This window comes from Suricata suricatta, chromosome 4, assembly GCF_006229205.1.
Source record: "Suricata suricatta isolate VVHF042 chromosome 4, meerkat_22Aug2017_6uvM2_HiC, whole genome shotgun sequence".
NCBI classification, from domain to species: Eukaryota; Metazoa; Chordata; class Mammalia; order Carnivora; family Herpestidae; genus Suricata; species Suricata suricatta.
The window spans coordinates 65128388-65141619 of record NC_043703.1 but is presented as its reverse complement, the minus strand read 5'-3'; the positions used below and the strand labels follow the sequence as shown (position 1 = coordinate 65141619).

The following is a 13232-nucleotide window of genomic DNA, read 5'->3' as shown; positions in this document are numbered from 1 at the left end:
TTTTCTTTTTTTTAATATTGCTCTAATAGTTGACCTACAGAACTGAGTAAGCATTAATATTAGAAAAGCTTAAATATACAAATCATCTTGATTCTGATATTATATTTCCCTAATAATAGTAACTGTTTTGGAGGGCGTATTTCCTGCGACAGTCACTTTGGTGTAAGTACTTTACATACATTATCTCAGATTCTTACACCAGCTATATGAAACTTGATTTGTTTTTGTTGCCTTTTTAAGCAAACTGAGAATCACACATTAAACAATTTTTTTCTGTGTCTCACCGCTAATAAATGGTCATAAGATAGGCAGATTCCATAATGTATGTATGTAAGGTAAAAAAAAAATGTCAGAATCTGCCTTTGGTGGACATCATGAAAGTCTTCTGAATTAGAACTGTGCTACAGTATCAGATTAGAACACTATCTGTGTTTCTATCTTGGTTTTCTTAGACTAATCTTTCTCTGGTTGATAATGTCTATACATGTTTTTTAATCATTTTTTGCCTACATGAATTTCTAACCCTCTGCTTCTTTTGACCAATTGGTGTCAAAAGAATAGAATGTCTTTGTAGTTAGTGAAACCTTAGATTAAAATAAGAATGTAGCATAACAATATATTATGTTGAATTTGAAAAATCTTTAGGTACTCTTAACCTTAAAGTAAGAACATATGTATTTGTATTAGTTTTCCTGAAAAGTGGCTAAATAGCAAGTGCAGCAGTATTTTTACCTACCATCTATACTCATAGGGACTCTCCTAGTATCCAGATTTTAGTTTCTAATGACATCCTACATTAAAAAACCCAAGTTGTTGCTGATTCCATGTCTTAGGTAGAGGTTTAGGTCATCTGATATTGGAGATGAAGGAACTAACTTACAAGGTCTCCTACCAATTTGGCTGTAATATAAGCTTTTAAAGTAGAGTAATAATCATGGTTAATTGGAAAGATGGACTGAGTTAATTATGATACTCTTAAAAAAAAGTTAACATGAGTTTGACAGTACAAACTGTCAAAAAAGAAAAATGGTGGGGGCGTCTGGGTGGTTCAGTCGGTTAAGTGGCTCAGGTCATGATCTCATGGTTTGTGAGTTCGAGCCCCATGTCAGGCTCTGTGCTGATGGCTCAGAGCCTGGATCCTGCTTCGGATCTGGTGTCTCCTTCTCTCTCTGCTCTTCCCCCCTGCTCCTGCCCTGTTTCTGTGTCTCTCAAAAATAAATATTTTTAAAAACGTTTTTGCAATAAAGAAAAATGGTTATGATATGATTGGGTAGCACTGTTGATCCCATAAAAAAAGTAGAAAGGGTCTTCAACATAAGCTTTAATACTACTAACAAACCAAATTATATTATTAGACTGGTAGGTTGGTAGATGACTAATTCTCGATTACCAAAGTTAGAAGATTGCACCATTTTGGAAGGTAGCATCAGGTCACAGAGAATTAAAGGTCATGTGGAAAGGTTTGAACTTAATTCTCATTAACACAGTAAGTGAAATTTAACTATGAGAGGAAAACTCAGCCTCACAGCCTGCAGCTTGAGTTTGATTCCCCGTGTGAGTGAGCATCAAGCAGGGACCTACATCCCTGGCAACAATCATTTGGTTGATAATCTTCAGTTTGAAAGCTCTTTTTACCTTCGTCTCTGTTTTGGTTTGGGGAAATTACCTTAACCTCAAACAGTGTGTCAAAGTCAATGTCACTACAACTGTAGGAAAGTATAAAATCAAGTACAGAAATAATAAAGAACTATGTCAAACCTATGGTCTTGATAATGATATTTTAGAATATGAGGTTTTTGCAAAGTTTTTGGAAGGCTAGTTAAGATAAGGCCTATGTCACTGTGATCCTTAAAATTCTAAATCTGGGACAACTGGGTGGCTTAGTTGGTGGAGCGTCAGAGTTCAGCTCAGGTCATGATCTCACAGTTCATGAGTTCGGGTTTCACTCACATTGGGCTCTGCTGTCAGCGCAGAGCCCACTTCAGATCCTGTGTCCCTCTCTCTCTTTGCCCTTCTCTTTCTTGTGCTCTCTCTCTCTCTCTGAAAACATAATTCAATAAACTTAAAAAAAAAGAAATCTCGCTTTAAAAACATTCTAATTCTGATAATGCCTGTAATAGAATACACAACAAATATTAAAGGACAAAGTAAATTTGATCTTTTGGTAGGGTATATCAGACACTATTGTATAAAAGATGTAAAGATCTATCACAATTATTCTGAAACTTTTAAAAAATTATTAAGGAAATATCCCTGTCCCTTAGTTTTCTGAGGTGAATTTATTCTTATAGGCCCTATACTAAAAAGTAAGTTGGCTTTAATGAACTCCTGTTTGAAATAACTCAAAATTATTCTTTATACAGATACTTTTGAGAATGACACTATTTGCAAAATTTGTATCATATTCATTTGCTTTAGTTTTGCTTTTTCCATCTCTAAATTATGGATAATTATATTTTCTTAGTACTTGGTAGGACTCTTGAATATATTTAAGGATACTAATTTGTTAGGTTTTAAAATATGTCTTCTAAGAGCAAAGCTAGATTTTTCTGTTTGACAGAGATCTCAACATATCTGATTACTTTATTAGGTATTTGAAATTAGTTTTACCTCATAGGTTTGGGATTACTATTTCTCTTTATAGACTGTTCCTATATTTCAGTTAAATATTAATGTAGACAGAAGCAGCCACGTATGGGAACTGCTCATCTGAAGAGCTCAACCTCTTACAGAAATAATGAACTGATTTTTTTTTTTTACATTCAAGTTTTTATTTTAATTCCAGTTAGTTAACGTATAGTGTAATGCTTTCAGGTGTAGAATTTAGTGATTCATGCACCTAGTGCTCATCACAACAAGTTTTTATATATTTATATATATATATGTATATATATATACATAATATATATACACACACACATACACACACATATATATAAATATAAATGTGTATATATGTATTTTAGTTACTTTATCTTTTTCTGTTAGGGTATAGCAGTTTCTGAACACAAATATTTTACAATGTGGTAGCATGCTTAAAACTTATAATATCTAGTAATTAAACCCTTTTCTCAAAATTAATAGAATCTCTTAAGTAGACAGTATGTTAAATGTCCTCTTGTTCAAATATTCTTTTCACAGATAAGGAAACTAAGAGTGAAAAAAGTAATATAGCTAGTTCAAATTATAAAAATACAAAGATTCTCTGACCCCAAGTACAGTGGCAGTTGGCTGTAACAGTGAGGTCAGTAGTTTGCCATTTTAAGAAATAGCCTAGTACTACTTTGGTCTTAGAAGTTGAGCCTACTATCCAAAATGATTTATACGTGATGAGGCTGGGGAGTGAGTAGGTCAGAAGAAGCTTTAACAGTTCCTGCTTAAGCTAAGCTCTTTTTGTGGCCCATGAATTGTGAGATAATTCCATTTATAAATAAAATTTAAATGTATAATATTAGGCTCAGATCTGTCTCTAAATACATATTTATCAAGTTACCTCCAGGCTTATAACTTATTATTTTCCCTCAGTCCTGTCCAAGTGATAGCTACTAGTCATAGGTGGCTATGGGATTCTTAAAATGTGGCTGTGAATTCAGATGTGCTCTAAGGGTTGAGTACATACTGGATTTTATGTCCATATCTGGCTCTGAACCCTTGCTACAATTTTGTTTTTGTAGGGGCTGGGGTTAACTTCCTGTGCATATGTCTAGTCAATACCAGTCAGACCTCATGGCCTATCCTGAATCATATCCTTTCTTTAAAATTTTTTTATCTATATTCATCTCTTCTTATTCATATCTCATTAATTCTCTGCCTCTTTTAAGAACTCAAAAGGTTATCAGGGTACCTGGGTGGCTCAGTTGGTTAAGCTTCCTACTTCAGCTCAGATCATATCGCGGTTTGTGGGTGTGAGCTCAGCTTTTGAGCTGTGGTGACAGCTCAGGGTCTGTGGCCTGCTTTGGATTATGCATCTCCCTCTCCACTCTCTGCCCCTCCCCTTCTTATGCCCAAGAGCAGCTCGCTCGCTCGCTCTCTCTCTCTCTCTCTCTCTTTCTCAAAAATAAACATTAAAAAACTTTAAAAATAAAAATATAAAAAATAAAACCTCACCTAGATTCTTAATGACAGTCTACCATGTTTTATTATTTAACAGGAGCATGTGTTTATGCCTGTCTCGAGTATTAATTAAGTAATTGATTCTTGAAATAATAGTTCTACCTAGCATCTGTTTCTCATTCCAATCATGTAACAGTGTGGGCATATAAATGGTTCTTAATAAGTACATGCTGGGTTGAGTTTCTAAATATATTTTTGCAATTAAAAAAAAACTCATACTTGAATGTTACAGTTTTCAAAACACTTTCACAAACAGAGCCTTCTTTGATCTTGCTAGCAACTTATTAGATAGGCAAGACCATTATTATTCTCATCATTAGAAGATTAAATACAGACTTAAAAAGAACAATATAAAATTGTAGATTTTTTGAGATAAATTTTATTTTCTGTGCGATGAGGTTTCTTCTTTTTGGGATGAGAACGTTTTAACTAATCTTCATAATGGAGGAGTGTGGCCTGGTCTTTCCCAAGCTTGCCCACAGTTATTTTGAATCTGTAACCAGAATTTTAGGGATGTTGTCCATTGGGCTGTAGGGCCACACCAGGGCTTTTTTGGGCAGACTGATGTGAAAACTTCTTGTACGCATGCAAACCCACTGAATGTTCTTTAATATTCTCAGATTCCTAGGGTTTGCAAAGAAATTTTTGTCCCACATCTCTGCTCCATCTGACTAGTTGTGTGTGTCTGTAGTGCAGTGTTCAATTTCAACACCAGTGTTTAGTTTAAACACAAGTATAGGAGAGAAGGAGTGAGGTTCCTAAACTTGGTATTTATTGTTTTAGTAATAGTAGGTTAGTTTTAATTTCAAGGCAATACCTTTTTGATAAACATTCCTAGTATACATAAGTCAGTTTCCTGTCTCTATCTTCTTTTTCTTCTTCTTTCTCATTTCTGAGCAGAAGGTCAGAAAAATGCCTCTGCTGGATATCATGGTCTGTTTTTAATCAGAAGGGATCATGTCTGGCTCATGATTAATTTCCTTTCCCCATCCCCAACTTTCATAATAATGGTTAAGTACATCTAGGTTTCAATGAACTTTTATGGTTTTTCCATATATATTATACCTTATAGGCTGACCTGAAAGTTTCATTCAGAACTTAGCATATTAATTTAAACAGGAACTAATAAAAGGTTATATTCTTATTAACTATAGTCTCATTGGATTTTTTACATATGCAAGAATAGGTATACACAGGCTAAAACCTCAATACAGTGAATAGTTATATATCCGTTATTTATATATAATTCAGTTATCCATTCTTAAATTTAACAAATGTTTGAGTGCTGGAATTGTGTCAGGCACTGTGCTGATTGCTAGGAATATACAGTGAAAAAGATGTGTAAGAATCTAGCATTTCTAGAGACTGCTAAATTTTAGTGGAAAAATTGGAAAATGTTTTAGAATTCTGTTTTTTCTTGATTTAGTTAATTTCTTGTCATTTTTGTTATTTAAAAATAAGTTAAAAAATCATTAGTAAATGACAGCCACATTTTTAATAAAGACTTTTTCTTTATCACACCTAAGTTGGGACCCAGGCTCAGACATTATTTTTTTGTATTGCTTTCTAAGTTTTTTTTAAATTAATGACATAACGAGTCAAATGTTTATGCACCATAAGTCTGTCAAGGATATACACTTTAAAGGTATTTCAAACAGAGTAAATTCTTGGATTTCCTAGTCAATCTTTCCTTCTATAGATATTGGTTCTTTTTTGTCTTTATCCATAATAAACAAAATTTGAAGACTGAAGAGTTAAAGACTCTAGAGTCTTTAAAGTCTAGCTATTGACTAGAGGGCCCTTATAAGAGGATATATTTGATTTTTACAGAATTGACCTTTTTTTGCAGATTCTTTGTATGTCTGCATTTTAAAATTATGATTTAAATTATTTCCTAAATGAAATTCAAATTCTTCATCTTTCAGATCTTGACAGAGCAAGTATGTACTCAAGTTGTACACAAACCACATCCGGAGCCAGATTCTACAGTGAAAATTCAGAATCCAAGTAAGCAAATATATGTATATGAAACCTATCCCATACTTTTCATCCCTGTGACTTATCTGCTGTGTAACTGAAAGTATGGAATTCTTAATTCCTTTCACCTATTTCATTTGCCCATCTCCCTACCTCCCTCTCATTTGACAACCAGTTGTTCTCTACTTATGAGTGTATTTATTCTCTTTTTATTTTTTTTTTAGATTCCACATGTAAGTCAAATCATAGTATTTGACTGTCTCCCTCTGACTTATTTCTCTTAGCATAGTGCCCTCTAGGTCCATTCATACTGTTGCAAAAGGCAAGGTCTCATTTTACGACTAATATTTTATTGTGTGTAAACACCGTATCTTCTTTAGCTGTTTATCTGCCGATGGACACTTAGTTTGCTTCCATATTTGGCAAATATAAATAATGTTGCAGTGAACAACATAGAAGTGCATATATCTTTCATATTTACTTTTTTGTTTGCATTGGGTCAATACCCAGTAGTGGAATTACTAGATCATAATGTTAATTCTATTTTTAATTGTTGAAGACCCTTCATACTGTTTTCCACAGTGGCTCCACCAAGTTACATTCTTTCAATGGTGGAGGAGAGTTCCCTTTTCTCCACACTCCACAGCCTCATTTTTTTTCCTTGTCTTTTCTTCTTTTCTTTTCTTTCTTTTTTTTTTTTTTGCTATCCAAATGGCAGTTCTTTATCTTAATGCAGTAGTGACATGGTAACATGTGAAACAAAATCGAAATTTTTCCTAACCACCTTGATCATTATGGTGATTACCACAGTTCATGATACTTCTAACTCACCTACCATAGGGCTAAGTTGAAAATGAGTAAAACTTTTTGAGTGGAAGATATGCAGTTAGAAATCTTGACTTTTTTGTGTGCGCATTTACAGTGATTCTTAAGGTGGTGGCCACTTTGTTAAAAAACTCTACACCAAGTGCAGAACTGATGGAAGTTCGTCGTTTATTTTTATCTGACATGATAAAACTTTTCAGTAATAGCCGTGAAAATAGAAGGTAAGCAGTTTCAATTCTATAACAAACCTTTATTCCATAATTATTTTCTCTCCTTTATTTTCAGTCTCTTTCAAAAAGTTTTTCAAAACTTTCCCATATTGCTAAATACTTGTAATTGTCAGAAAAGGCATTTTATGTTTTTTTGATATAATGTACATTCTTGATACTTATATTTACTTTTACATTTTTATTTGATTATGTGGACATTATATTTTAATTATGGATGTGAGTACACATACTCACAAACCCAAATGCACCATTCCTTTTGGTGATACCTGTGCATTGTAATTGTGTTGGATTTGCTCATACTCATCTCTGCTTTTCTCAATTTTTGTCTGATAACTGATTGCTGTGATGCATTTTAAAGTTGGTTAAGACACGGGGTACAACCTGAGGTGTGGTTCTTCCTGAACCTTTAACATGTACTTATTGAATGTGTGGTCTGCATCAGGCACTGTGCTGCACACAGGCTGTCTTAGAGTACAGCCTGGTACTGCTGAGTGGGGCAGGTAACAATGAACAGTGACTGATACATAATGTATTAAGTGCATGTGAGTGCTACAGGTGACGAAGGAGTAGAGAAGCAATAACTAAGTCTGGCTGGGAGAGTTAGGAAACCAATTTGAAATGATAATTTGGATTTTTCCAGGTAGAAAAATGGGAGACAATCATTCCAGGTATAGAATATAGAATGTGCAGAATGACTGTGCATCTTGCTTTATCTAGGTCAGATCATATTTTCACTCTTTATCTAAATTTTAAAACAGTAAATTCTAATGTAATTTAGGTATTTTTAATGAGTTTTTTCCCCCACTAGGTGTTTATTGCAGTGTTCAGTGTGGCAGGATTGGATGTTTTCTCTTGGCTATATCAATCCTAAAAATTCTGAGGAACAGAAGATTACCGAGATGGTCTACAATATCTTCCGGATTCTGTTGTATCATGCAATAAAATATGAATGGGGAGGATGGAGAGTCTGGGTGGATACGCTCTCAATAGCCCATTCCAAGGTAACAAGAGATGCAGCATTTTATATCATCAGGGTTCTTCAGCTCTGAATTCAGTGGCCAAAAACACGCATCTGGTGCCATCTTGTGGGCATTTTACATTATGGCCAATTCCTTTATCTCCGCTTACTTTTCTGTGTTTGGTTTTGTTTTCTCTCTGTTCTGTAACACTGTTAGAGCTTGAAATATTTTATAGATCATTTAATTGAAACTCCATGGTTATGAACTAGCGATTTTAGACCCCAAACATGATCCCCACATATGTTTTGTAGCTTGGGTCTGAGCCAACAGTTCCTTTACCTCAAACATACCTACTGGTTCTTAAAAGAATAACTCATGAAATACACTTTGTACATTTTTAAAAGCAATGAGAAATTGCCTTTAATCCCAAGTGAAGTATGAATAAGTATTGAAGTTTAGTGGTATTTTTAATTGCATTATCTTTTCTTTTTAACTCTAAGAATCTATATATCTATATTTTAAATGTTATCTGATCTTTGGTGAGAGAGAGTAGTGGGTTAAAATGAACATCTTATGTACACATTAGAGTCTGGAAAATCAAAGTTAAGATTTCTCATTATGTGGTGTCCTAGAAAAAGCATGGGTGTAAGAAGTTTGGCTTTTAATCCAGTCTGTGCCACAATTCAGTTTTGTGGCTTTAGGAAATTCATTTAGTCCTTTTGTGCATGGGTTAGAAAAATATTCTTTGTAATGCTTTTTAAAATGTGCAGATAGTAAATATTTTAGGTCTTGAGGGCTGTACAGCCTCTGAAGCAGCTATCTAACTCTGCTGTGTGGTGTGAAAATACCATAAGCAATGTGTAAAAAATGAACATGGCTGTGTTCTCGTAAAACTTTCCTTGCTGAAACAGCTGATAAGCACAGTTGATCCATCGGCCGTTCTTGACAGCTTCCGCTATTGGGGGTTGATTTCCTCTTCTGTAAAGTAAGAGTTTTTTATCAACATAATCTCCAAAGGAAGATTCCTCTCAACCTAAAATCCTGTTATCATTTAAGGCAATATCATATGTGCCTATAAGGAAAGATTTTGAACTTTATTATTTTCAATTATAGAAGAGCTTTTTTCTGTTAAAAATTACATTTTATAATATATTGGAACCTTTTATCATTACACTAACAAATTTTAAAATAGTATTTGATAAGAAAAACATTGCATGTTTTATGAAAAATATATTCATAATTATTCTTAAACAAGCTTAGGTAAAGTAACCAGTTAGTCTATATAAAGATAAAATTGTGGTGCTTTAACAGTTTAAAATGTGTATATTTACAGATATGTGTGATTTAAAAAAATCTCATTTGTTTGAAGTAGGCACACATGAATAATAGATGGTGAAAACTGATATGATAATACTTTGGATATTATATATTATTAGCCAATTTTCTGTTTTAGCTGAACTCAAATATATAGGGGGTTCAACTGGCATATTAGGTTAGGGAAACATTGAAATAATCTAAAAGATTACTTAAAACTCTAATGTTGCTAGTTAACTTGACTGTGTTTTGTGATATATATATATATATATATATATAAAATACACACACATACACATGCATGTAAAATAAATCCTATATAACTGATGATTATTTCCAGTTACTTAATGAAACTTAAGAGTAATACGTGCTACATTTGAAATCTTAAAAATTTTGATACCATTTTTGCTACTAACATAACTTTATTTGTATTTTTCCCTCCTTGGTATGTATATAAAATGCCTTAATGTTTTCTTTGCTTATTCCTAAGGTGACTTATGAAGCACATAAAGAATACCTGGCCAAAATGTATGAAGAATATCAGAGACAAGAGGAGGAAAACATTAAAAAGGGGAAAAAAGGGAATGTGAGCACCATCTCTGGTCTTTCATCACAGACAACAGGAGCAAAAGGTGGAATGGAAATTCGAGAGATAGAAGATCTTTCACAAAGCCAGAGCCCAGAAAGTGAGACCGATTACCCTGTCAGCACTGATACTAGAGACTTGCTCATGTCAACAAAAGTGTCAGATGACATTCTCGGAAATTCAGATAGACCAGGAAGTGGTGTCCATGTAGAAGTACATGATCTTTTGGTTGATATAAAAGCAGAGAAAGTAGAAGCAACAGAAGTAAAGCTTGATGATATGGATTTATCACCGGAGACTTTAGTAGGTGGAGAGAATGGTGCCCTTGTGGAGGTTGAGTCTTTACTGGATAATGTATATAGTGCTGCTGTTGAGAAACTCCAGAACAATGTACATGGAAGTGTTGGTATCATTAAAAAAAATGAAGAAAAGGATAATGGTCCATTGATAACATTAGCAGATGAGAAAGATGAACTTCCGAACAGTAGTACATCATTTCTCTTTGAAAAAATACCTAAACAGGAGGAGAAACTTCTTCCTGAACTTTCTAGCAATCACATTATTCCAAATATCCAGGACACACAAGTACATCTTGGTGTTAGTGATGATCTTGGATTGCTTGCTCACATGACTGGGAATGTAGATTTAAGTTGTACATCAAGTATAATAGAAGAAAAAGAGTTCAAAATCCATACAACTTCCGATGGAATGAGCAGTATTTCTGAAAGAGACTTAGCGTCGTCCTCTAAAGGGTTAGAGTATGCCGAAATGACTGCTACAACTTTGGAAACCGAGTCATCTGGTAGCAAAATCGTACCAAATATTGATGCAGGAAGTATAATTTCAGATACTGAGAGATCTGATGATGGCAAAGAATCCGGAAAGGAAATTCGAAAAATCCAGACCACTGCTACAACGCAAGTGAGTTAGCCCACATGAGTTCTAAAACTGCACTGGACAGACATAGAGTTGTTAGCAATGCAGCAGAGTAACTTCCCAACAGCTACATCATGGTTATACTTAATTACGGTATTATTTAACTTATAGAATCATGTTCTATGGTAGTATATATAAAAGAAATTTAAATATCTGAATTATATTTCCAACTCTGCCACATCCTGTCTTTGTACCTTTGTTGAACCTCTCTGGGCCTGAATTTCCTTATACAGTACAAGTGTTTGTACCGGATTAAAATATGACCTCTAAGGGCTCTACCCGTTCTAATATTTTGTAAATCTGTGACTAAACTTAGACATTTTGTACTCCAGATCTTCACTCTGAATAATTAATTTTTACCTTTTAAGCGTCATGCCCAACCCTGTTCTGTGGATTATAGAAAACAGGACTTGGAGCCCAGATTGACCTGATAAACGAAGGGGAAGGGAGAAGGGAACTGTTACTTATCAGGTGCCTACTCTGTTCCAGGCACTGTGCTATATGTTTTCAGATGTAATCCTCACAGCCACCCTGTGAGGGAGGTAGGATGGCTGGGAACATCTGGAGACATTAGCAGTGAAAATTTTCTTTACAACGACATGGCCAGGAATTGTGGTTATGAGAAAATTAAAGACTCTTAGGCCTCGTGGTGAGGAAGCGTTAGCACTGCAGTTCTGGCATCACCAGAGGAAAGCTAAAACTAGATGGTGTTTTCTGATAGGAATTTTAATTGTGGAGCTTTAATTGTGGAAGGAGTAAGACTGCTTCCTTATTTTCTGGGCTAACTAGCCTTATGATTAAGAAGTGAAGAATACTTTTACCCTTAATTATTTGGTTTTTTGGTTGTTCTCTGGGTTTTCTACTCACCATTTAATGTCATCAAAGATGAAGTGAACATGTTTCCATTAGAATTGTATTATAAAGAGTAAACTGTACCTTTCCGGTGTCTTGTATTCTAATAAGAACCTTTAATAATATATTCTGGAAAAAAAACAACCAACAAACAAAATATATATTCTGCATGTGGGAAAGATATTTTTATTTTTGTCTCTATTCACTGCCAGTTTCTATTTTTGTGGTGGTTGTACTATGATGGTAATTGGAAGGCAGTGGGCATCTTGAATTAGATGAAGATTTAAATGAAAGGAAAACATAGTGCCTTGTTTGTTGAACATAACAATAACTAGGCTTGCCTGGTGTTTAGAGTTTGTAGGTATTTTTCTGGTTTTCTAACTTGTCAAATACATGTACTATTTTTTCTAAATTGAAGTATTGTGAGTAAAATAGACTTTTGAGTTAACTTTGATCTGTTCAAGTAATATTTTTTCATCTTGTGCTTCTAAGTACAGTTAGTTGATGACATATTTCCAGTACGCTTCAGTGTGAATTATATGCTCGCTTTCATAAGTGAGCGATGTATCTAATATGACGACTCCATGAACAAGGGTAAAGAGGACTTGGTTCTCAATGTGAACCCTGGCATTAGACTAGAGGTATTTGACTTCATTACCTAGTTTTTGAAACGGGAAAATAAAAGTAATAATAGTAGCCTCTTCAGCTCATAAAGGTTTCTGTTCATGGAATCACCAGATGAATAACGTGTAAAATTGGTTAACCTATCAAAGTTATATGCAAAAGCTTTCCTCACTCAGCTAACTATACTTAATGTTTTCTTTTTGAAATCACGTGTTTCTTTGGCAGTCCACAGAAGTTCACCTTTTCTTTCCCTAGGCTGTTCAGGGCCGGTCTATTACACAACAAGACAGAGACCTCCGAGTTGACTTAGGGTTCCGAGGCATGCCGATGACGGAGGAGCAGCGGCGACAGTTCAGCCCAGGTCCACGCACTACAATGTTTCGTATTCCTGAGTTTAAATGGTCTCCAATGCACCAGCGACTTCTCACCGATTTACTGTTTGCATTAGAAACAGATGTACATGTTTGGAGGAGGTAGAAATATTTATTTTCTTAAATAAGACAACTTTCACTTAAGAAAATGAGTATTTTAAATTACTGATATCATTAGATCTATAGTGAACTGCATCACTGAAAATCTCACAAACTGAATTTATTAAAAATAATCCAACATTGTGGGGCACCTGGGTGGCTCAGTCGGCTAAGTGTCCGACTCTTGATATCAGCTCAGGTCATGTTCTCACGGTTTGTGGGATCCAGCCCATGACATCTGGCTTCTCACCGACAATGCAGGGCTGGCATGGGATTCTCTCTGTCCCTCTCTCTCCCCCTCTCTCTGCCCTTTCCCTACTTGTGCTCGCTTTCTCTCTCTCAAAAT

At 34.6% G+C, this 13232-nt stretch overlaps 1 protein-coding gene across 1 annotated transcript in view; it reads left to right on the top strand.

Moving 5' to 3' along the window:
• NBEA (neurobeachin) overlaps positions 1-13232 on the top strand; it is a 655079-nt gene that overhangs the window by 188831 nt on the left and 453016 nt on the right. The window contains exons 19-23 of the mRNA XM_029938475.1: positions 6039-6120; positions 7013-7136; positions 7954-8146; positions 9909-10925; positions 12672-12889. Coding sequence (XP_029794335.1) covers positions 6039-6120; positions 7013-7136; positions 7954-8146; positions 9909-10925; positions 12672-12889 — 1634 coding nt within the window. The remainder of the gene's footprint in view (positions 1-6038; positions 6121-7012; positions 7137-7953; positions 8147-9908; positions 10926-12671; positions 12890-13232) is intronic.